This window comes from Podarcis filfolensis (assembly GCF_964270895.1).
Source record: "Podarcis filfolensis genome assembly, chromosome: 6".
NCBI classification, from domain to species: domain Eukaryota; kingdom Metazoa; phylum Chordata; class Lepidosauria; order Squamata; family Lacertidae; genus Podarcis; species Podarcis filfolensis.
Window position 1 is genome coordinate 63,047,430 of NC_139609.1, and position 25,853 is coordinate 63,073,282.

Consider the following 25,853-nt stretch of genomic DNA (forward strand, 5'->3'; position numbering starts at 1 on the left):
AACTATGGCTAAGTATTCTTAACCATGAAGCCTATGGCAGTAGTCTTGAGCCTATGGCAGTAGTCTTTAGGGCAGGGGGCGGCAAACTATGGTCCGCGGGCCGGATCCGGCCCAATTGCCCTCAGGATCCAGCCCGCGGACAGTCCGTGGATTGTGGGGATTCTGTTCATTAATTTTTTTCTGTGCCATTTTTTGGGGGCGCCATTTCCCTCCCTCTCCCTCTCACACACTGCAGTGCCTCCTCCCTCCCTCCTCCTGGCTTCTCCCTGCCCTTTGTAGAGGAGGAAGGGAGCTGGGCTGAGCTGGCTGAGTACCACTTTGGGCAGCGCCTCTCCAGAGCCAGCCAGCCCTTTGGGGCAGCTCGTCTCACCATTGCTGCCGCTGCCAGCCTCTGCCACTCGCAAGAGCAGGCACAGGAGCCGCAGTTGGCAGAGTGCAGTGCAACGCCTCTCCAAAAGGGCTGGTTGGGTCCGGAAAGACGCAGCACTGTGCTCTGCCAACCACGGCTCCTGTGCCTGCCCTTGCAAGCGGCAGAGGCTGTCGGCTGCAGAGGGATGAGCAGCCTGAAAGCAAGGGCAGGCACAGGAGCCGTGGTTGGCAGAGTGCAGCGCCTCTCTGGAGCCAGCCCACACTTGCACGGGAAGCACCATAGTAGGCAGGGGGAGGGGAGAGAGGGGGAGAGAGAGAAGTCCCCTCCGCCGCATGTGTGCATGCAGTCCAGCCCGCCACAAGGTCTGGGGGACAGTGAACTGGCCCCCTCCCAAAAATGTTTGCTGACCCCTGCTATAGGGTGTGGGTATGGGGGTGTGTCTGTCCACATCCTATATTTCACAGTCCATATTCTGAATAAATGGGTACTGCTTTATGTATCTCATCTACAGTTAATCCTAAATCAGAGTAATATACTGTTCTGGGTGAAAGAAGGCCCCAGACAGATGTGCAAAAATTAAGGCAGCCATGTGCCTCTATGTCTCTAAGATAAGCTGACAGGGTTAGGGTCACAGCTTAATATAGATTTCATTATTTGATTGCATTGTTTTTTTAAAAAAGTTGCTTGTAGAAAAGTGTGTGAATAAATTGAACCTTATTTTCTATTTTTCTTTAAATTTTTAGCTTCTCTTAAAGCTTGAACATAAAGCTTCTTTTCTGGTGTTACCGATTTCGGTACTTTCCAAAATTACAACTTCCCCTCTTCTCAGTACAAAACAGCAGTCTTGTAAAATGAAGAAAGTGAATTTTGCTGCTTAGGGAAATTTTCAAGTAGAAGACAAGATGCAAATAATGATGACTGAAGTGCTTTGCCACCTTTAGTGTGCAAATACGGTTGCTTATTTGTGTACCTCCAGGGCAGCTGTACAGGAAAAGACACTGAATACTAACTGTGAGGCTTTTCATTGTTGTAAAGTTATAGGCATCTCTTGCTTCTAAACTAATGGTCACAAGGGATTTCGCAGCAAGAGATACCAGTGATTCTCCACTCTTCACCAGTCTGACTCATCTCTGCCTCTTGACTCCCTCCTTCCATGCTTCAGCTTTTGCCTCTGATTCTGGATTTCTGTCTGCCACAGACTCTCCCAGCTTACTAAGCCCTGTTACACCTTCAGCTTCTCCTTCTCATTCTTTTCCCTCCTTTTCCCTGTGACTACTGATTGTTGTCCCACCACCACACCCTGGCCTCTGAGCCTTCTTCCGTTGGTGGTTCCCCAGCGGATTCCAGCCACCATTCCTCTGCATCCAACCAGTCTATGACAATAGGATTGCAGTCTCAGTTTTACTGCCTGTCATGTGATACCAGCATGAAATCTAGAAATTTTTACTATATAGAGTGGGAGCCATTTTTGAGATGCTCAGCATGTTGTCTAGAATTGTATTCTACCCCATAAGTGAGAGAGCCTAGTTGTTCTGCCTTAAGCTTTTATTGATCATTGCAGATTGGTCTATCATTTCTCATAACTTTTTTTCCCTGCACTTAATGTGTTTATACTGGACTCTGGTGTGTGTAGCGAATTGTAACACACTTTCCGCAGCCCCCCAATCAAATCCTGGCTTGAGAAACTAGATACACACCAACTGTGTGCAGCTACACACAACTCCTGTGTACCGCATCACACCTCTCTCTGTGGAAGTGGGTCAAGCAAACCAGAAAGCTGCAGTCAACCATAGCTTCCTGGAAACTTTGGTTAGCAGCTTCCAAACTGGCCAGGTTTTGAAAGAAAGCTTTCAATCCTGGGTTAAAGTTGGCTCGCCAAATGTTCCATGCCAATGCTTGGAAGCCATTAGCAATAGTTTCCAGTTTGCACATGACAGGAAGCTATGGCTAACTCTGGCTTTCTGGTTTGTTTCACTGCTTGTGCATGCGGAAGAATGCAAGCAGCAGCAATGAGGCTGTATACAGGTACATGCAGTCCATGAATATCCAAGTTTATTAAGTCAGGATCTGACTGTGCAAACATGGCCAGGGTATTGAATGCATTGTCATCCTAAAGTACAAATGATAAACCTGTGACCCTCTTGATATTGTTGGACTCCTACTCTTGCCAGCATGGACAATGATCAGTGATGATGGCAGCTGGAGTTCAACCACAAATGTAGGGTTATAGGCTCCCCACCCTTGCTGTAGAGTCTTGGTTCATTTGCAACGGAAGAGGAATCTCTTAACATGTTGCAAACAAATTGATCAGTATTTTTGTTAGTCTTTAAGATACCACAAGACTTCTCCTACAAACTACCTTGACTACCCCTCAGGACATTTTCGTGCCATAGTTTTCTACTCTGTAAACACTTGTAACTTTCAAGTTCTTTAGGGCTTCGCAACTGAAAAAGCACTTTGCTGTTTTGGTGTCCTTCCTTAGCAATTTTTTCCCTCCTTCCGAATTGCCAAGCCCTTTGACCCTTTGTCCACATAACTCTAATATTTCCTGTTTAGATAGTGTTATGTAGTTATACAGATTTATGGGAACTACTCTGAGCCCTCTGAGATATAATGAGGTGCAGATCCTGTATTACAGCTTTTCCCAAATGTATACATTCAAGTATTCTGCTGCTATTGGGAAAGGAGGGACATTGGATAAAGAGAAAGCTATGCTTTGCTACCCTCCCTGAAAAGTCCCACAGGCAAGGGCCTGAAAGTTTTCTCTGACGTACATGATGGAAATCGTTAGATGATGAGGCCTTAAATATTGGAGCTTTGAACAGAAGAGATCGTAAAGGAAAAATAGAAATTATATGAACAAGATATGATGTGGAAACACCAAGATAAGACTGGATAGAATTATGAATTTTGTTTGGACTGATTGGGACTGATTTGGACATTAACGCAGTAATAAGAAGATGATCTGAATCCCCCTTTGGAGCTTGAAGTATGGGTTAAAAATTTGGCTTTGTAATTTGGAATTTATGTGATGTGATTTAATTTGATGTGATTGGCCAGTTAATAAAAATTATTTTAAGAAAAAATTAAATATTGGAGCTTTGTCCCATATATATACCCTATGCTAATGTGGTCCAGCTAGACCTGGGAAGCATTTGCAGTTGGGTGCCGGAGGCTCTCCTGAGAGTAAACAAGAGAAGGGGCAGCCAGCCTTGTGGGACTCATAAAAACCTTCTAAAACCAGTGGGATGATGCTGTGGAGTGCCTTGGCCTGGCCTTTGGCAGTTCTGCCTGAATACTATGGATATGCTTGAGCATTCTGCACCTGCTCTTGTAATGATGTTTGTCATTCCTGCCAAAAGCATTATGGCAATTACCTAATTAAACTTCCCAACTTCCCTATGAGGAAATGAGGCCAGGTGCTGGCATTTTACACATGGGGAGAATGAAGCTGAGAGCTGTGACTGCATGAGAAGTGCTCAACTCCCAAGTTGCTGTTAGTATGGTGCCCGTGTCGTCTGCAGGAAGCTGCTTACATAACACTGTGTGAAGGTCATATCTTCATAGCGTGTTTCTTTCCTATTCCTCCTGAAACGAAAAGCTTGTACAACCAATAGTGCCTGTTCAATTTTTTTCAAAAAACTTTCCTTGAGCTCCTATGCTGCATCATAATTGGCTTTTGAAATGCTCCCTGCTTTCAAGATCAGTTTTTTTGAGGTGGTGCAACATGTTAGACTGCTGGAGGCGGGGGACTTCTAACTGAGAAACACTCAAGGCAAAAACCTCTGGGTACACAGAACTAGTTTCAGACTTGTTTGGGCCCTGTCCTCCGCCTTGCCCTCTAGTTAGCCTTTGGCAATCTAATGTTTGGGAGCTCTTCTCATTCCTATTTAGTAAATTGCTGTTGGCTCCTCTGATTTCTGCAGATGTGTTTTGTCACATAGATTTTTTACAGCAAAGCTTGCATCAAAACCCTCTATTAGTAAGCAAATGTGGCAGTTCATTGAAAAGAAAAGAAAAATGGCTAGGTTAGTATAGCAGTAAAAGTCACCCATAAATAGTAGCATAATTCTTTTCAATAAATATCTGCTTGGGTATTTGTCTCATTTAAAAAACAAAAAACCAAGGACCAGACTGAATTAATAGATGCGTGACACAATTTCACCTTAGTATATTGCTGGTCTGGAGTGGGCCCTCCCCAATTTCCCGTCCCCCAATACTATATCTTGTACACCAGAGTGTCAAACTAGACAGACAGCTATTCAGAAGATTCCTTTGCAACCCATTCTTTCAAGAAAAACCAATGTGGTCATTGTTCAGAACTTCAGCACTCTTTCCATAGCTGCCAGCCAGCAGAGTAATTGGCAGAACAGTTGACTCAAATGCCTGCACAAGAAGAGAATTGTTATCCTCCTCCTGACCTACTAACTAAATGACACACATACTAGAACACCAGTGAAACACTTGAGTGATTTCATTTGTGGCCATTATTAGTCTGCACACATCTATAGGAACAACCACAGCAAACTGTTACCAGGAATAGATTGGATTTGACCTCCTAGAATTTGGTAGCTGGGTTGCCTAGCCCAGGCATCAAGCTTTTTCTTAGACGAAACCCCACTCTTGCAACAGCAGCACATGGGTGTAGATTAAGAAAACCAGGAGGAGAAAGCTACCCGTTGTCACACATGTTTCTAGAGACCTTAGAGCAGCTGCTCTCACTTGAGGCCAGATTCACCTACATCTTGCATGCTTATTATGGGCTGCTTTGAAGACCACCTGGTGCATGCTAGATACTATGCCTCCATAGTACTTGGTCCTACCTATACCTTTGCTGCTAGCTGGATTTTGGTTTTATATTCCTGTTAGATCTTAGTAAAAATGGTTTTATTTGTTGCTTAACTGCAATGTATATGTATTAATAAAAGATGTTTTGATTGGCCTCATAATTGTATAACTGTTTTGCTCAAAATTTGAAGACGCACCTTTTGATTAGTAAATTACTTTAAAACATTGCTCTTTTTCTCATGCTTTGGGCATGATTTTCCATGGAAAAGCAGCGTTAAAAAAACCTAATGATTTGTCTTAACTTTCTCTAAAGTGGGATATCAAATCCAAATTCTTCTTCTGCAAGACTCATTTTCCTGCACCCAAGAAAGGCACTAATTATAGTGGAGGGTGTGAAACATATATCTAACATGATAGTGAATGTTGTTTTGAAAGGTTGTGTGATTTTTACAAAATAATACCTGTCTATTCTACCACAATTAATGGTGCAGTCATAGAGGGCGAATTTGCACATTTGATAGCTAGAGCTGAGTGCCTCTGAGCATGTGAGGAGCATATTCCCTTTGCAAAGGGGATGTGACTTTGTTTCTCTGGTGACTGGAAGTTGGTGTCCTCTGTTCTTCATCCTGTTTCCTTGCCTATGGAGATTATGGTCCCACAAGATACCTTGGGAGAAAATGTAGGGTAAGATGGCAGGTAAATTGGTAGAGTGGATGTGGAGCCGTAACTAAGGAATTGCTGGTTTGTCTATATTAGAGGAAGACTTGCCAGATTTACTTAGCAAAAATGGATTCTGAACCCTCCCGTTCTGAAATTCTTACCAGCCGAGCGCTTTGCATTTCCCATTAGGTGTTGCTGGTGAGTCTCTGCTTCACATTGGGAGGCAGTAAGCAAAGTTAAGCCTGCTGCCCAAGGCTTGTGCTGAGAGTAGGATCACTGTCCAAAACTGGGCAAATGTATTGCAGGGCTTCGCTGCAGACAGTGGCAGGCTCCGGGTGGTAAGCTGGAAACATAAAAGTATGCTGTGCGATGCCCAGTGAAGCATCCCTCACACCATTGTACCAACATATCCAGAAAGTGTACCTGTTGTATGGCGTATTCGAGACTTAGCTTAATGGTGGAAAACACTAAGGATTAATGAAGAGATATTCCTTTCCTTGACTGCATAAAATTTCCAGACCTGGAGCACTACTGGAGCCAATACACTAGTGGTATTTAGGCATTCACTCATATGAGCAGGCAAAATGGTGTTGCACAAAATGGTGTCCAGCTCTAGTACCCTCTACTAATGGTGGTGGTGGTGTTGGGAGCCCTGAAGCAGGTAGCATCTTCGAGGTGTGAGGAGTTAGAACCCTGCATAGTCAGGGAGCCAACATATGTAGAACAGTCTCCCCACTTAAGACCTTCCTCATTGAAGATAGGCATGTGACTGAGGGGCACTGAGTACATTCCAGCTCTTGCCTTCATTCAATTTCAACCAAATGCATCTTGGGATAATAGCTGGTTCAGATGTGCAGCCTTATATAGGGAAGCTGTAGTAGTGATTATTTTCTTGTTGGCTATAGAAACACACAGCGTCGTATTTGTCCCCTCCCCAAACAGAAATACCCGTGCTTAGGTACCAGTGCTGGAAGGAAGGATGTCCTGTTGCTCCTGTAAAAAGCCTAAACAACTTGGCTTTTTGCTGCCTGTGGTAATAACTGCTTGGTCTTGTACCATTGCTATTGGCTACTGTTTCACATTCCTGCCAACTTAGCAGTTTGAAAGCACGGCAAAGTGCAGGTAGATAAATAGGTACCGCTCTGGCGGGAAGGTAAATGGCATTTGTGTGCGCTGCTCTGGTTTGCCAGAAGCGACTTAGTCATGCTGGCCACATGACCCAGAAGCTGTATGCCGGCTCCCTCGGCCAGTAAAGCGAGATGAGCGCCACAACCCCAGAGTTGTCCGTGACTGGACCTAATGGTCAGGGGTCCCTTTACCTTTACTGTTTCACATGAGCACACAGCCACCTCTGATGAAACTTAATCAGAGCAGATTAGCATCACAACAGTCAAAAATGGTCTTGTGCACATAACTATACACTTTTCTTACTTATATAGTCAGCTAGATCATTTTCCTCCCATGTTGTACTTCTGAGGATAACAGCAAGAGTAAGAGTTATGGTTGGGGAAACTCATAAATCTAATGGCAAAGTTGGATTGTGATTTCTCCAAAAGAATTAGGCTGCTCTGATCCCATAGCTTTTGCTTTTCTGAATCCTTACTTGGGAGCAGGGCTATCTTGGGGAGGACTGAAAAAAAAGAACGAGAAAGTGATGTCATGGCTTGGCTGGGCTCAGTTGTTGGGGCAGCGAAGGCTGGTTTATAATGTAAACACTGTTAAAATGTTTATCGTTGGTTTTGTCATTTTCCTTATTTGTCGAGTAATCTTGAAGAGAATGAAAGGTTTTCTGGTGCAGCTTAGTGACTGGAGAGATTTCCATAAAAAGGCACAGACATTGCTTTGAGGAGCAGAAAGGTTTCTCAGTTGGCAATGGCAAGTGAGGCCTGACCTTTTACAGGGAGAAAATATTGACCTAAATCATTCCCTATCGGGGATGGGAAAGCAATCTCAGTCTCCTGCAACTTGCCACTATAATTTTCTTGCTTAATTGTACATACTTCTGTGCAGCTGAGTGTGAAAAGATAAATTGCATAAGCAGGTATTAATGCATTTAGTGGAATTTTAAGGAGGGTCTTGTTTGCCAGAGTTCATATATGCATCTAGCTGCCTTATTTGTCACTGTTACAAAGTTTAACCCACCCATCAGAATTGAGTTTGATAATATCTGACATCATCTAAGAGGGAAAAGATATTTTTTGCATTAGTTCTCTGTGTGGCTTAATGAAGCTCGGGAGTATCAGAGGACAGAGCAGGTTTCTTAGTTTAGTTCCTTTCGCAGCCTCTGTGCTTTGTACTGCCCATTTCTCTCCCAAGCTCAGATTTATTTATTTACTTATAGAATCATAGAATTGTAGCGTTGGAAGGGACACCAAGGGTTATCTAGTTGAACCCCCTGCAATGCAGGAATCTCAACGAAAGCATCTCAACAGATGCCCACCACCTCTCATTGGAGTCTGTTCCACTGTCGAACAGCTCTTACCGACAGAAAGTTATTTCCAGTTTTGTGTTGGAATCTCCTTTCTTGAACTTGAATCCATTGGTTCAAGTCCTATCCTCCAGAGCAGGAGAAAACAAGCTTGCTCCGTCTTCCATGTGACAGCCCTTTAGATATTTGAAGATGGCTATCATATCTCCTTTCAGTCTCATTATATTTATATCGCACATCTTCTGTGAACCACACTGAGATCTTGTGATGAAGTGTGGTATATAAAACTAAATAAATAAATGATAACAATCTTCTTCCAAAGGAACCAGGGAAAACATATGAACACTAAAACAATACAATTAAAACTTCTGGGGGAGGAGAACAGTTAAAAGCTTCTAATCAATAGAAAAAATCTTTAAATTCGGTCTCATTAAATGGATTATTAAAACGGATCATGTTCGCAACCTGATCGTCCACTGTAAATACATACATACATACATACATACATACATACATACATACACTCTTCCTCTCTCTCTCCCCCCCTCCCTCTCCCTCTCTCTCCTTCCCCACCCTTTCATTAAATGTGGCACAGTGGACCACAAGTGGGAGGCATTATATTTTTCTTAGATTTTTACTCCATTTTTTTCCTCCTTCGTTTCTTTGACTTTGTCTCGTTTGATTGTTATAAACCAGCTGTACGGGCATAAACCAGCTGTACGGGCGGAAACCTGGGTTATTTTACGTGTGTTGTATAAGCCTGTTACATGTTTTTACTTACACAAAAAGTAATAAAATACTTGGAACAAGGAATTAAGTATTCTGCTAAGCAAGTTGATGCAACTGCCAAAGGCTTGTGAACTTAGCTTTTCAAAATGATTAGTCAAAGAATTGTAGAATATACAGGCGATCCTTTATCAGATTCTCTGCTTCTGAAGTCTCTTTTTACTATGTTTATTTAAGATTTACTATCGTAATATTTGCTCATAAAATAACATCTTTCAAAGAGAACATATCGACTAAAACAACAGTATGACATGAGAATGGTGGTGGTGGTTTTTTGTTTTGTATTGCCATACAATGTTTACTGTGCCTGGAAACTGCAACACATTTTTCAATCATCCTGCTGTGGTTTGATGATTTGTTTGCTTTTAAAACGAGTTTCGTTTTGTTAATGCCTCTGTCTGTTCTTGAGGGGCAAGATAAAGATCTATGATGTTCTTAGAGAAGCCAGGGTTTGACCCATTTGGCTCCCAACACCAACAGCTTGGAGTTTAAAACCTGTGAGTGTTCATACTGCTTGCTCTCTACACAGCTACAGATTCACAGTTGTAGTCATAAGTTGCTTCTGGTGAATGTTTATGAGATAGAAGCCACTCCTCCTATTAGTTCTCATTGAATCAAGAAAGCTCAGAGGAGAGAAGGCTATCTCACTCTTTGTACCTGGGTGGAGAGCCTTTCTTTAGGCCTCTCACATCTACAGAGCCTTGCAGAAGGTAAAAAGCTGTCCTTGCCAACCCGCCAACCCCAGCAATTCAGACACAGGTAGCCATCCACCCATATTGAATCTTCTATGTCAGTTAGGAAACAGGTGAGAGATAGCAGTGGGGCAACTATAAATAATAAAGGCTGGCTACCAGGTCCAGTCTAGACTTGTGGACCTCATTGAGTCTCTTAGGAGTTATCAAGTTTAGCAGAAGGAATAGCCACATCACACTTGTCTATCATTGGCCACTATATACCTCTGTTAATAGGCCTGAATGTGAAGATTCAGAAGCAGTTTGGTTCATTACTATCCCTTGTGCATTATTTCACATGATGACCATAACTCCATTACTTCTTTCCTTTCCTTTCCAGACTGTCAGTATTTGAATAGACCACATCATGCGTGAATACAAGCTAGTGGTCCTTGGCTCAGGTGGCGTTGGGAAGTCTGCTTTGGTGAGTTGGGTCTTGATTTTTTTTAATCGTCATGACCATAATCATACAAATAATATTATCAAAAAAGCAGTCTTGAAATGCTCGACCCTGGGTGTTAATGCCATAATTAATCATTTGCATTCGGCGTACAAAGCAAAGAAATCAATGACTTTTAATAGGTGTAAGCGTAGGAGGAAAAAGCTGGCCTGAGCTTGATGTTGGGGAATTCTAGAGAAGGGTGGCAGTGACTGGGAGGGTTTCTTTGAATTCTGCAGCCAGAAAAGCCTGCAATCTGTGATTAGACTATTTAGGTGAGGGATTTCCAACTTCCGTTTACTAGGGGGCTACTTTATTCTCTAAAGTGCTCTGGGGAACTAAAACGTGTGTTGTTCTGTACAAGCTGATACCCTCATGAGACTGCCTCCGTAAATATTTTGTGTTGTCTAGCAGCAATGACATCTAAATTATGATGTACATATGTTCAGATATAGCATTACAAACGCATATAGATGTAGATAACGCATATAGCATCCAAGGGATATCTACAGTGCCTTGAAAGTTGAGATTTTACTGCTTTTCCTTGCAAGTGAAATTTTATACAAACCTCTCAGCAGGCCTTGATTAAAATCAGGGAGGGGTATCGGGACCAAATAAAATTGGGCTGTGGCTTGCAACTGGCCCAGAGGAAACCAGTTGGCTATCCCTAGTTTAGGTCAGTTTGTCTATGTCTGCATTTTTGTAAAATGTGCACGTTTTGCTGTACGTTACTCCACATAACGTACAGTGTTGGGCTTTGTAAAACAGTCACCTTGGGAATAGGGATGGGCCTTGATTATGTGGCACAAGAAAGGGTTAGGACTTCTGCTGAGAGCTTGTTCAACAACTGGCCATGCTGCTCAGGCTCCTTTTTATTACACAACATAGTGGAAAAACAGATTCTGATTAAGTGCTGATCTCTAGGATTCTGGAGAGGTTATGAGTTTCGCTTGGAATACACTTTTTTTAGCTTTGTAGTGTAGTCACAGCCCTGTAGCTTTCTAGACTTTGCAACTTGTGCTCTGGCTAACTGTGTCTGAATTGCTGGAGCTGAACTATTGTAGAAAGTTTAAAAATACCACATTTTTAGATGCTGGTAAACATCGCTGGCTATTTTAAATTAGACGCCTTCAAATTACTGTTCCTCCGTGTTTGCTCTTCTCCTGTTTTTAAGCAGCCTTAAATAAAGTGAGACGTGTGGGGAGCTGGGTTTCAGAGAGGCAATGAATTCCATGTGGTGTAGGTTCTTGTAGCATTCTGTGGCTGGTGGTTTGCCATTCTCTGTGACATTGAAATAGACACGCAGACTAAAAACTGCCATGCCAGGATGGGGATACCATTTTTAGTGGATGCCCACAATATGCTTTAAAATAATAAAACCAGAATGAGAGAACAACTTACACCTAATGAGCACATACGTCTTTCCCCAAAAGGGCTTATGCCATGGTGACAAAGCAAGTGTTCAAAGCCAATTTGGCCACTTACTAGCTGTGGACTTGCTGGGTGGCTCTGGAGCAAGATGTTCTCCTTTGCTATTTTTTGGGGGGCGGGTAATAGTGAGATGATGGACAGAAATACTTAAAATTGTACAACAGTTACCTCTGTACTCTTAACAGCAAAATTCAAACTGTAAAGCAATAGGAATAAAGGTCTTTGATAATCTTTGGAATGTTGCAGCACTCCTGGCTAACTGAGTTGGTGGGAGGGTGATCTCGTTTGTGTCTTCACATTACTCTTGGTCAAGCATTTCATGCAGAATCCACAGGCAACAAATAATAGAAATTCAAGGTGCTCCTGGAAAGTTCTGACAGGAATGTGGAACTGTGGTTGCTGACTTAGAAAAGGATTTTGATTTATTGCACTTCCTAGATGGGTTAGCAAATGTAGTGAACCAAAAGTCCATTCCCGAGTTGGCAACCGCAGTTTGAATCCCACATTCCCGCCTGTCCACTTTCCCAAACATAAAATGAGTACGATTCAATTTGAAAGTGTCTTTTGAATAAATAATAAGCTCCTGTGAATTAAAACCCTCTTCATCTGATGTCTGAAGTGCTTCTCCTCAGTTGTCACATGTTCCTGTCAAATATAATCTTACACAAAACACCTACTATGAAAAGGTCATCACAGTAGAAGCATCAAGTGACAGAACTTGTGTGTGTCTATATAGGCATACACACTAAACGTATAGGGGGAGTCTAAACAAAACAGTGCAAAGAGTAGCATTAAGTCTATCACATTTCTGTGCACCAGCCTGCCTCTAAGATATTTTCTGGAAAATGGTCTCTTTGTGGTCAGCTTCAGTGTATCCTGACTTTCACTAACTGGTTTATGAGCATTAAAAATGGCAATGCCTGATTGTAATCATTTATTTACTAATTTAGAGAGATAGGAGGTTGTTCTAAACAGAAGAAGGGTATGCAGTGGTACCTCGGGTTAAGTACTTAATTCATTCTTAACCTGAAACTGTTCTTAACCTGAAGCACCACTTTAGCTAATGGGCCCTCCTGCTGCTGCCGTGCCGTCGGAGCACGATTTCTGTTCTCATCCTGAAGCAAAGTTCTTAACCTGAAGCACTATTTCTGGGTTAGCGGAGTCTGTAACCAGAAGCGTATGTAACCTGAAGCGTATGTAACCCGAGGTACCACTATAGTTGGTAGTTGATGCTTTAAAGTGGATACATGAGAATGATGGGTAATGGAGCTCTTTGTGATGACAGAGCTGAAACCCAGGGTTTGCCCCTGGGTGGTCAGTTGATGCTGGTGAGTGGCTAGTTTAGATTGAGTAGGGGTTGTTGGTAAGGAAATACAGATGTACCGTCTAAGTCCTATAATATGATTCAATTTGCCCAAATTGGCTGCCATCCATCGATAGGTTGGAATGCCTTTATCTGGCAACTGGAGAGCTCAGTTGGTGAGACTCTTAATCTCAGGGTTATGGGTTCAAGCCCTATGTTGGGTGAAATATTCCTGCACTGCAGGGGGTTGCAGTGGCGTAGCGTGGGTTGTCAGCACCCGGGGCAAGGCAAGTAATTTGCGCCCCTTAACCCGTGGATTTTAGCACTCGAGTGCGAGCGCGCCCCCCCCAGATGTTGCCGCCGGTGCGGCCGGCCCCCCCTGCACCCCCCACGCTACGCCACTGGGGCTGGGGGCGAGCGAAGGAGCCAAAGACCCCCCCAAAGGCTCAGCAGGAATTTATTAAATTTATTATTTGCGGAGCCCCCGCGGGCCGAGGCAGCCGAAGCCCCCTCCCCTCGGGCGCCTCCCCGCCCCCTCCTCTCCTTGGGCTGTAGGTGGAGCCCGCGCTCCGAGGCGCTCCAGATCCGGGCTTGGCGAGCGCCTCTCCTCCTCCCGGCCGGGTCCGGGGGCTTCCAGCCGAGCTCCGTCCTCGCCCCCCCTCCCCCGCGGCTGAGACTTGCGCTGAGAGCCGGAGCCAGCGGCGCCCCCTTCCGACGGGAGACCCTCGCCCGCCCGCCGGCTTCCTCTCGGAGGGTTTTGGGGAGGGCAGGGCGCGTCGAGGCCCCTCGGAGCTCTCCTCCCTCCCAGTCGGCAGAAGCAGCCGCCGCCTGTGGCTGGGCCGAGGGGATGGCGCCGGCGTCGGCATCGGGGTGCGGAGGCTGCCGGTGCCCGGCCAGGCGTCGGTGGCGGCGTCGGCGCTGCTGCAGCGGCTGCTCCTCCTGCGAGCAGTGAGTGGAGCGCAGCCGCAGCGGCGGCGGGGGGGGGGGCGCTAGGGCGCAAGGCTGGCGGCGGCGGCGGGGAGCCCGGCGGAGGAAGGAACTTGTCCCTTCCCTCTGGACTCGCGCCCCCCCCAGATGTTGTGCCCGGTGCGGCCGGCACCCCTGGCACCCCCCACGCTACGCCACTGGGGGGTTGGACTAGATGATCCTCCTGGTCCCTTCCAACTCTACAATTCTGTAAACTGTAGATGACAAGTGATGTTCTGTCTCTTTCTTTGCTGTGCCTGTCCTGCAAAAGTTGGATTTTGCTGAAATCTGTTTTGGCAATGTTGGAATAAGACCTAATAATGCTAGCCATAACATCAGGGGCTCATTCACAATTGCATATTCCAATAGGATATAAGCCTTCGTCTGCCAACAATATCTTCTTCCTGTTGGGATGAGTAATTATTGGATATAGAAATAAGAAATCATTATGACTGTCTCCAACTGAACTGAGGGCAGTGGAGGTTAAGGCAGTCAGGACTAAGAACCAGTTAAATGAGGTGAAGGTTGCTATGACAACAGCTTACCTGGTAGGAAGGTATTGGGAAACCAATAATTGACAACAGCTTATGTTTGTGTAGCTGTCAATTCGTAGAAGATTTTGGTTTCTCTCAGTCTGTCATATCTCCAAATGTTCACATTTCCACATCAATTTGCAATTAAAATGAAAGTCTTCATGAATATGCCCATTTTCTGTGCAATTTTGCCTAATATATACATTTTTGCAAAGCGATTTCCCCTATATAATGCATTTTTGTAAATTTTCACTAATATATGCATTTTAAAGCACACTTTGCCCCCATTGCATGCATTTTTGTACACATTACTTTGCTGAACAATTACACTGCAAAATTTGGAAAAGTGCATTTTAATAATTTTTTTTTAAGGCTGTGTTTTGGTCTGCAGACCGAACTGAATTTCTTCCCTATCTGTACGTATCTGTACAATGCAGATGTGTTGGCCAGGACAAGGCAGATGCTTATGGTGTTCAGTGTTCACTGTTTCCACTGCTGTGGCAAAGCACTGTGTACTCAAATTGAGTATTTTGCATAAGAACTTACTTAGTCACAGACGCTCTGCCTTAAAGCTACACTTGATTATTTACCTGCAAGTTTTTGTTGCTTCTGGTTGTGTCATTCACCATGGCTGACAAGTGTCCTTGGTTTTTCTGCAGCCAAGGTTGGAATCCTGCGCTGTGATATCAAGCTTCTTAATGAGAAGCTGACTTGATAGTTGCTTTGATTAGTATGCTGAATAAGGACATCCTTTATTAGTGGTAGGTTTTGCTTAATCTTCAGGGGAAATAGAATGTTTTGCTGGGCAAAGCTTTACATATCTTGTCATTTATTTTAATTCAGGAAGATATTCTGTGCACATTCCAGTAGCCATGTTGGTCTGTTGCCGCCAACCCACAAAGAATCCTTTAGAAGCCTAACGTTTATTATAGCATAAGCTTCCATAAACCAGGGACTACTTCATCAATTGCTTAATGTGCTGTTCTCAGTTGGCAGGTACATATGCACATAGACGTAGAGAGAAAACGTAAATGATCAGGTGAGCGGAAAATGCAGAGCAATGCAAAACTCAGTGCCATTAAATATTAAATAGTCTAACCATTCACAACACCAGTAGCTGATAATGACATCACCAATGTTAGGATGCTTGTTGTATTAACACTTGTCCATGCCAGAGATGACGAAAATGAACTTCTCGACATTTTGCAATTCAGCATTTTCATTCTGAAGTAGGCAGGTATACCCTCGTTCAATAATGTCTCTAGGTTCAGGTGAACAATAGTGTGACCTGAGAGGTTGAAATATTCTCTGCCCATTTCCTGAGTATTGGCGTTTCTGAGGTCGTGTTTATGCCCATATATTCTTGATGATAATAGGCTTCTGTTATCTGCCAGCAATGCCTTCCTGTTTTCTACATTAGGACAAACAAGTAAGTCTTGATATAAAAGAATAAACTTATAACAAAGAAGGCACTGGTTGAAAACTTAAGAGCAAGCAGTCCCATAATTTGGGCGCTGCTACCTTGAGGACCCTGTCTTCAGTCTGCCCCTATGTAACCTCTGAGGGCCAGGAGTGCTTGGAGAAGATCTTGACTGACAATTAGCTTCCTGTTATCCCTGGTTCCTATACATGCATTTGAAGTAGCTGCATGCAACTGAACTATGGCTTGCATTCACTCTAGCGCTAATGAGATTGTTCTCTCCGGACAAGGTTTTATGCATGCCTGGAAGAACAATATTTCCTCTCCTCCCCCTGCACACAGTTCTGGGGATTCTTCTGACCCTCCAGAGCAGATTTGGGGAGGGTATGGTGGGAGGAGACAGGGTTAAGTCCCATTGCATTGACAGGATTCCTTGTGCTGGTTTTTATTGCCACAAATTAGTTGACTACAACCCTATGTATGCAAAACTGAAGTAATCATATATTATGCCCTTGTTCACACTTTCCTTTCCCTTTTTTGTTTCCCTCTGCTAATTTTTAAAAATTGCAAGCTCCTTGAGGTGGGAGACCAGTGTTACTTCCACTCTGTAAATCACCATTTGTGCTAATGGTGCTGTACAAATAACAAATTCCTGCTTCCAGATGCTTATGCTACAATAAGCTAATGTTTAAAGTACTTCAGGGCTCTTTGTATTTTCTCATATGCATTTTTATTTTGCCTTAGTATCTGAAAGACCTGATGTGATTGATAAATTACTTGTTTGCTCCTAAAGGGCATGTGAAATACAGAATGTTCTGAGTAGTTAAATAACGTACTCTTATTTAGCAGACTGAGGGAGGGCTGTCTTTGTACATATAGCCTAGCAGCTTCCTGTGTTTAAAATGTAAGTGAGATCTCTGTGGCTTTTTAACCATTTGCAAATGAGATTCAAATCTGTAGGTCTCTTTTGAAACATTTTGTTAAAAAATGAGAAATGAATATAAGAAACAAGAATAATGAAATCTGTGTTGCGTTGTCAATAAATGACTTTTGGGTTTTCTGCGGATTGACTTTTGCTCTGATTGAGCTTTAAAGAGCAGGTTTTCGCAGAGAAAGCTGCAGAGCAAAAAAAGGGGCGCTCATACAAGGAGCTTTAACTAGTAAACTTTGTCTAGAAAGAGCGGAATAAAGGTAAATTTGTATAAGCCCTTAGATTATAGGCTTTAGGCAAAGCTATCAGGTCTCCATGCCATATTTTGGTCTAATCATCACCCTCCTAACCTCCTTTGCAGTTCGAAAGGTTTGGGATCAATAATATCATCCTGGGGTACCTTTATATATGGACTTTCCATTGCTTTGTGCATTAGTAGATGCTTTGATCTTTTTTCTAGGAGGCAGTGTGTAGGTTGTGCTAGGCTGAAAGAATGACTTTTGAATGGTGCCTCCCTTCCTCCATTGAACATGAAAGCTAGAAATTGTTTTCTCCCTTGTTAAGAAATCATTGGAGCATTCAGCACTCCCCCACCCCACAAATACAATGATGCCTTTTGCAGATAACTGGCCTTTCAAAATCTGAAACCACTTATTAGGAGCTATAGTGCTTGTGTTTCTTGTCATCATGAGAAAAATCCCAGCTTTGACCCTGAACAAAACAGGCTGTTGTTTAAAGGCTGTTTGCAATTTCTTAGAGCCAGTAGCTGGAAAAGACATTTGCACGAGTCACTGAAGAAAAGGTGGCTGTTATGTTTTTTTAAAGGGAACTATTTGATACCTGCAACTGCACGTGTACACACTGCAAAAATTGATCACATTCCACAGAAGGGCAGAATATTCTTGAGAACTAATAAAGCCCATTCAGTAGTCAAAAATGGTCTTGGGAAACCTTTGTTGAGACCCTGTGTGTGCATGCTGGTCTTGGGCAAATTTGCAAAGCAGATGCTCACCTCCTAGTGGACTTCCGGGGGGGGGGGGGGAATAGGGATTGTTACAATAAAACACTTTTTTTTTGCAAAAGGCCGATGCAATTTACATCATTGGTCTTGCTAAATGTCTCGCAGGTGTTAGTTGGTTTAGAACCTCATCCTCCCCGCCGACGGTGCTACAAGTGTTTAAATATAATTAAACAGGTTGTGAATCTGAAGCACAGAAATTGTTACCCATGTTCAGTCATGTAACTGGGTTTTAGTTTAGAACCAACATCATATAGCCTGGTTCACATGTAACAATCAGGTCCTGGTTTTTAGCCTTTTGGGATGAGTTGCTGGTGGGCCACTGAACTGCAGGCAGCAACTTCTCAGCGAAGAACCTTCTGGCCAGGACAGGCAGGGATATAAGAGAACTAGCTATTCCAGTTGAGCAACAAGGTCTTCCTAAATTCTGTCATGCCCCTGCAGTATCTCATTGCCCTTCGGCCTTAACTTCTTGTTTGCTTTTCAATCCTGTCTTCTGGTTTGTCCGTCCGGATGTTACTGCCCTTTGGAGACTTCCCAAGACTTTCCTAGTGTCACTGGAGCGTCTGCATAACATTGGGGATCCTTACCTAAGTTAGGGACAGTTGTAAGCAATTAAGTTAGGCTACCTACCAAGGCCAGCCAAGGGGAGCCTTTTTCTTCAGTTGGTGGCTTCCTGGTGAAATTGACCTGTTACATGCACTTGCCTCTTTCATTGCTCTTCCAGTAGGTTTGGGGAGCAAAATCTACACTTTCTGCTCCCTTTTTCTGCAATAGCCCTGTTTCATTTAAATATGTGCACATACTCACTTTAATGCAAAGCTTTTAAAAAATAGCATCCCGTGTGAGTTTCTGTGGTGTTTTATATTATTGCATATGCTCAGTGCGAGAGGAATAGAGATGGACTGTAGCAGTTATCCATGAGTGAGACAAATGACAACCCCCAGGTAGCAGGTCAGGGTTGTGTGGTACTTCACAGTTTAGCACTACCGTGTAAACTGAGGTAAATAATGCAGATTGCTCCAACCTATAGAAAGTTAGCTTAATGAAGCTTTTTCTTTAAACCAGTCTCATAAGTAGCTAGAGAAGAGACATTTTCACCCTGAAATCTGCATAAATTTGTTGAAATGAGGTTTGAGTATCAGTTATGGGTTAAGCACTACCTTTTAAACCTGTACTTTTACCTCCATTGATTTTCCTGTTTCACTAACTAGGCATCAGCTTGAGAATAAGATTGGGAGAACCAAGCGAAATGTCTGTTCTTTGCAAACGCTTTACGCGATTAGCCCGTTGAATAACTTGAGTTGGAGGCAGCTGTCTGACCCTCTCTGTGTGTTCTTTTCCCTTTCTTGTTTTTCTTTCCAGACTGTACAGTTCGTTCAGGGAATTTTTGTTGAAAAATATGACCCCACAATAGAAGACTCCTACAGAAAGGTAAAGTATGAAGCTGTGATTTTCTCCACCCACTCTCAGATCAGTAACTTTGAGACTCCCCTCGCCCAGTTTTTTTCCTCTTGGTGTAGAATTCATGGCCTCCTCCCACAACACGATCAGTCTATTATTAGGATCATATTCCTAATAGTGTGTTGCTAATTCTTCCCAAGAGAATAATTAGACGATTGTCTATCCTAGGGCCCTCCAGATGTTGTTGGACTCCAGTTTACATCAGCCCACGCCAGCATGGCCAACAACAGTTGTAGCCCAACAGCATATGGAGGACCACAGACTCTCTACCCCTGGTTTATCTTGGGCTTGTTTTGTCTTTGATATAGAGAGGGCCAAATCTGGATGTGGACTGTGGCATGGTAAATTGGGGACAGCCCTTTCCCTATGTCTTTTTCCTACCAAGAATTACTCCAGAAATTGCTGGTTTCCCCCAAAATTGGTACCTTACCAGGGTCAAATGGTTTCTATGGTGGTCGTGGGTTGGGAAAGCAGCAAGGGAAAGATGAATCTTCCCCTGCTCCCTGAATGCTACATTCCCAATTCAGAGAGGGCCTCCCTGTGGTTGCATTTCCTTTTTATTTATTTATTTTTAAAAAGCACAATCACTAAGCCCAGGACAGAGAAACGTGGTCAGCACCAGTTGAGTCTGGGCCTGATACACCATCCAAAGCATTCCAGGTAACCGGGTCTAATGCCATGCAGCCTTATTTCACAATGCCAAACTAAATGTAAGTCAATTTTAAGCTACCTGCTGTTAAAAAAAGCAACATACTAAGTTTAATAAATAATAACTAAGTATTTTAAGTCAGCGTTTGCAATTCCTTGGCATTTGTGGATTTTATAAGTTTTGGAGAAAAGCCCCAAGGTTTTTGCTTAATTCCATTAAAAAAACAAGAACAACAGCGTTCAACTCAACTCTTCACTCCAACTTCATAACAGGATATAAATCAGAAGCCAAACATTTTGGATAACCCTATGAAGTAGTGTTTTTATTATTACATTCTTGTTGTTGCCCTGCAGTTTCATTGTGGATACTTTTCACTTAACCATAATATTTGCATGCAAAAAATTCCAGTTTCAATCACCTCTTTTACAGATGGAAAAGACTCTTGTCTAAAGCTTTTTTGGAACGCCCTGCCAGTCACAATAGATAAACTGAGCTAGATGAAGCAAAGATCTGGTTCAGTATAAGGCAGCTTCCTGTGTTCCTAGATTACAAGCACACCTACACAAATATTTCCTTGATCATATTACATGTCAGTGTTGTTCTATTAAAAATTAAATACTTGCTTGACATCCATTTAGGTATTATAGCTCAGCGGCAGAGCACATATAGAAGGTCACAGTTTCACTCTCGGGCATCTCCAGATAGATAGGGTTAGGAAATATTTCTGCCTGAAATCTTGAAGAGCCTCTGACACTCATATGCAATACCGAGTTCAGTGGACCAGTGCTCTAAGTCAGTAGCTTCCTGCATTCCTAATGGCAGACAATGGATACTGGCTAGTGAAAGGACTTTAGGTATTTTATCTCCTGCCTGCCACGTTCCATCCTTTTGAATGCAACCCCATGTGTACAGTGGAAAAGCTCACAGTAAGGCTTGTTCACATGTACACTGTTCACAAGTACAAGCTGTCTGCACACATGTACAAGTGTTTGTGTGTACACTCTTGTTGGTTTTTCTAAATCCTGCTGATTTGTACAGCTCAACAGTTGTGTACACAACACTTGCATAAATTCATGGACTGTAACTTGTGCATAACTCTTCAGCTTAACTGTTTGTGTACACAGGTGGTGCACTAGTTGTTTGTAATGCTTAAATGCCCCTATTGCCAGGAGGTTATGAGCAAGCATTAATTGAGTCTCTTCCTCCTGTCCCTTAAGGCTATAATGGTATCTGTCCTTTATTTGTCTTTCAGCAAGTGGAAGTAGACTGTCAACAATGTATGCTTGAAATCCTCGATACAGCAGGGACAGTAAGTGAGATCTATCCTGAAATCTGAAATGCTTAATATTTGAAGGGAACACTAAGAGTGACGCAAGACATGGCTTTTAAGGGGGGGGGGGGTGTCCATCTCTTTCTTGCTTATATTATGTGGCTATAAATAAACCAGCATTTCTTGCCTTTTCTATTATTCCAAGTAGCTCCTTGCACGGTTTATTGGGAACAAACTGAAACATTGTCTTGAAAGTTTTTCATTAGAACTTCATAAAATTTAAAAACATTTTCAGATTTCCGGCACTTTGAAGTTCTAACGAAAAATCCTCTTGTTGAACTTCTCTATTGTTGAAAACAACAAATTAAAACTTTATGGCAGTTAAAGCTGACAGATAAAGTGTGCACACTGCTAAACAACTAGTAAAACACATGTACTGATACAACTACTGCCTTTAAGAGAGACTGCCTATCTGCCTGGCTTTCTTGGGCGTCCGTCCTTTAAAGCTTATAGTGGTTCTTGATGTTCTGAAAAGATTTCCCAAAATCCTTCTAAATCTAAAGACTGCTTCACATCTTACGATAGAAGTGTGTTTTATTTATCACTGCATTTAGTATTATCATCCGCAGCCTACAATATGCGATCTGGGCTGGCTATATAGTTTTTTCATCCTGAGTACACTGTGTTGGCCCAGGCTGCTGATGCATGTTTCAAGTGAGCTCTGGGTGTATGAGAGAGAGAGATGGCGGGGAAGGTGAGAGGGGAGGGGTATGTGTTAAAATACATAGCTGCCTTTCGCAATAGAAGCAGATATTTGGTTGTAAGGTGTGAAGCCGCCCTAAACACTTCAAAGCCCTTGTTTTAAGTTTCTAACATTGAAAGAAGGATATTTGAGAAAGCCGGTTCCTTTTAAAATTAAATTTATTTTTTTCACTGGATTTCTGCAAGTGCAAAGACTGGAAATTTCCAGTTGCCTATGACCTTTTTATCCCTGTTTAAACCTGAACTTCTTAATGTGTGTATGTTAAACAGCTAATTAAACTAAACAGCTAATTCATATTTTTTTTTAAAAAAAATTTGATTACAGGAGCAATTTACAGCGATGAGGGATCTCTATATGAAGAACGGTCAGGGGTTTGCACTAGTATATTCTATTACAGCACAGTCCACGTTCAATGACTTGCAGGACCTGAGGGAGCAGATCTTACGGGTCAAGGACACGGAAGACGTAAGTAAATGGGTTATTGCTTTTGGAACCTCTCCCCCCCCCCCCAACTAAACAAGCCAGCATCTGTTTTTTGTACAGTTAATAAGATGACTGAAGAACACTGTTCTAGAATGTTTTGTATGATATCATAAATTTCTCTATTTAGATATTTTGGAGACTATTCATATGGACATTACTGGACGGTTAGTCAGAAATGCTCAGTATCCCAAACTGGGATTGAACTCTGGAAAAGTTCAAGTCCCATAAGAAGCGGCTTTTTAGTAGAATACGCCAGTGTACAAGCCCAATTCCTCCCGCTCAACCTTTTGTCACTGAAATGGCTACATGTGGTGCCAGGTTTTTAGAAGGCTCAGTAACTCCCATTATGACTTGCTGTTTAAAATGGGTTTTGTGGCTCTTTGGTAGAGATTTTGTTTCTGGCTGCCATCAGGTGGAAGAACACAGTTTTCTAGTTGTGTGATAATCTGGCTAATCAAAATAGCTGTGCTCAAAAGTCCATACTGTTTTTTCCCCTAAAGAAAATATTACAAACTTAATTAGCAGACTAAAAATCTTAGTACTATAAAATTTCCTTTGCTGCATGATAGTTTAAATGTGCTTAGATGCCTAGAAAGTGGAGGTAATGTAAACGTTTTAGTATTTTAACTTGTGCATGTTTTAAAGTGACTAGCATGTAACCCTCCTGCTGTTGTTGGTCTGCATCTCTCATTAGCTGCAGCCAGGATGGTCAATAGTCAGGGGTGATGCAAGTTCGTTTGGGAACACAAGGGAACGGGGCACAGGTTAGCCACCTTGGCCTAGGTTCATCTTTTACTGTAATATGTGAAAGTGTTTCAGTTGGCTGGACTGAGCGCCAACTCAGGCAGCTGACTTCCTATATGGTTTATCACTTTTTAAGCAGGGATTCCACCAGTAATCATGCAGAAGATCTATACCTGGATGATTTTGCTGTCAATTACTATTCCACAGCTGTTAAGTGGCTATGCAATTCAAGCTGATGGGCTTTGCATTATGCTGTCAGTTCTATGGCATCATTCTGTAGGTTGTGATGTTGCGCATGGATGTTTTCATTGTTTACAGATACCACCATCACCACCACATATGTTAAGAGCAGCCCTGTTTAACCAGGATCCTACCAAATGTCCACCTAGTCCAGCTTTCTGTTTCTTAAGGCTGCAATTCCTAATAGACTTTCTAGGAAGTGAGTCTCAGCCCATATAGGGCAACGAGTGAATGTGCAGGGTGGAACTGCACAATGGGTTGCATTCAGCTAAGTAGTTCTGCTAGCAGGAGCCAGCGCAAGGCCCCCACTAGTGCAACGGGTCTTTTGCCCACACACCCCAGTTAGCTCTTGGAGGGTTAGGAGAACCCCCAGAACAGCGCATCAGGGAAGTAGAGGGGAGACTGTGTCATCAGGTAAGCAGAAATCTTGAATATTTTGTCTGAATCAGTAGCAGCAAATGCTGTCACAGAAATTCATAACATCCATTCGCACTGTAAAACTTGTGACCTAGCAATTTATCATGCTAACCAGGAAGTGTTACTTTAGCATCAGCTCTAGCTTACTCTCTTGATTTGGGCTCTTCGTTAGTCCAGAAAATCAGTGGACAGAATTGGTATGTCTGTCCAACCCATTCTATTCATATAGTTATTCATGAGAGATCTCTCCATAGATGAATAGGTAGCTACTATCCAATGTGGATAGGAAGATCTTAACTGTTTAAAAGTAGTTTAGCAACATATTTTTATTCTTCAGTTTTCATATCTTTGCTGATCATTATCTCTGGCTTTATTTTTCTCTTTTCCCATAATGTTTTTGAAACCCTCTTTGATACACAAATCTTGGTTATTTTTTTAAAAAAAAATTAAAACAAACGATCTTTTAGATGAGGGATTATGTTCATCTTAGAAGCTGATTCCTTTCTTAGCATTTAAGTCAAAACACTGTGATATGCAGCAACTTACACTGTTTGAGGTTACACATGTACTCTGTTTGAGGTCAAATAAATTATACCCCTCATTCTAACTACACTGTAGTTACTATTTAAAAAAAACTTTTTGTGTTAAGTGATAGCTTCCAGATTTTAATATGCTAAATGTTTTTCTTTCCTGTTTTAAACGAAGTATGGATTTCATTTCTTTTATCAGGATAGTAGCTTGTATAGTAGCGGATTTAACTACACCTGTTGGGGGGAGGGAATCACAAGAAATGTGTTTCTTTTTACCTGGAACTGATCATCCATGAATAAGAGAGTGTGCTCAGAAATTTAGCAAATATTAGAACTGTTGCTAATTATTTATAAACGAGAAATATATGAGGTACTTTCCTTCTGGAAAGTACAAACTTTGCTGTGCATGTGTGTGTTTTAAATACTTAAGGAAACAGAATGGTCTGCACACCCATTATCAGCAGTTTTCTGTGTGTAGCGCTTTTAGATAGCTCAGGCGAAACAGGATGTGTCTCTGTGCGTGTGTGTTCAGTGTTTGCAATTAAAGTTTTAATGTCCAGCACGCTGCCAAACAGTTCAAAATAAGAACATAAGGATTGCATAGCTGTCTTTGCATTTCATGACTCTGGAGCCCCATTTCTGGAGCTGAGAAGGCATTTATTGCCTAAGCAGGGCAAATCACTGGGGCCAATACATACAACGTATTTCTTGGGAAGTGATGTACATCCTGTTGTATAAATTATGTTGAACTGAAAAGTAGCTACTGCCTATCTGAGGGTTTGAAATGTCAACTCTGTGTTGTTGTAGAAACTGACATTAAGTTAAGTGCTTGTGGAAATAGATTGTGTGTCAATGAACCTTCCAGACTGTGGTATCTCCATTTCTTTGATAGTTGCCATGAGACGGTTTAATTATCAGTGTGATGTAGTCATGGTAAAGACGGGTACAAAATGGTTTGTTTGCTCACTTTCTTGCAGGTACCTAATGCATAATTCAGTCATTTATCCTCAAAATGTACTTTGGAGTTCTACTTTGCAAGGAATATAGGGGTTTTGTGTCCAAATAATACAGATTTATGGCACAGTTCTAATATATATATATTGTTTTCAGTGATGGGGCACTAGCCTGATCCCCAATTTTCCCAACCTTCAAAGCCAACTTTGACAAGTGGGTAGGTTCAGCCGCCTGTCAATCTCCTATTATCTTAATGATGTCAGGAGATTGACTTCTCTTGAAGTTCAAAGGGGATCACTGTAACCACTGATCTATACCCCCCTTTAAAGGTACACTGATTGCAACTGGGAATGCGCCTTCAGAGGGGCTAGTTCTGCTTCCTCAAATCAAACCTTTTCCACCCTTTGCAGAGGAAGAAACCTTCATTTTAGGAAGTCGTTTGAAAGCAGACTGCTTCAAACTGAGACAATGACCCACCTCAGTGTGTCAATTTGAGTGGAGCTTCCTCTTGGCGCTGATCAGCTGTTCATGGCTG

At 42.5% G+C, this 25,853-nt stretch overlaps 1 protein-coding gene across 5 annotated transcripts in view; it reads left to right on the plus strand.

Moving 5' to 3' along the window:
* RAP1A (RAP1A, member of RAS oncogene family) overlaps window positions 1-25,853 on the plus strand; it is an 88,685-nt gene that overhangs the window by 54,206 nt on the left and 8,626 nt on the right. For all 5 annotated transcript variants that reach the window (XM_083617640.1, XM_083617642.1, XM_083617641.1 and 2 more), the window contains exons 3-6: window positions 10,104-10,187; window positions 19,170-19,238; window positions 21,170-21,226; window positions 22,275-22,415. In XM_083617640.1, the coding sequence (XP_083473766.1) occupies window positions 10,131-10,187; window positions 19,170-19,238; window positions 21,170-21,226; window positions 22,275-22,415 (324 nt within the window). In that variant the 5' untranslated portion in view covers window positions 10,104-10,130. The remainder of the gene's footprint in view (window positions 1-10,103; window positions 10,188-19,169; window positions 19,239-21,169; window positions 21,227-22,274; window positions 22,416-25,853) is intronic.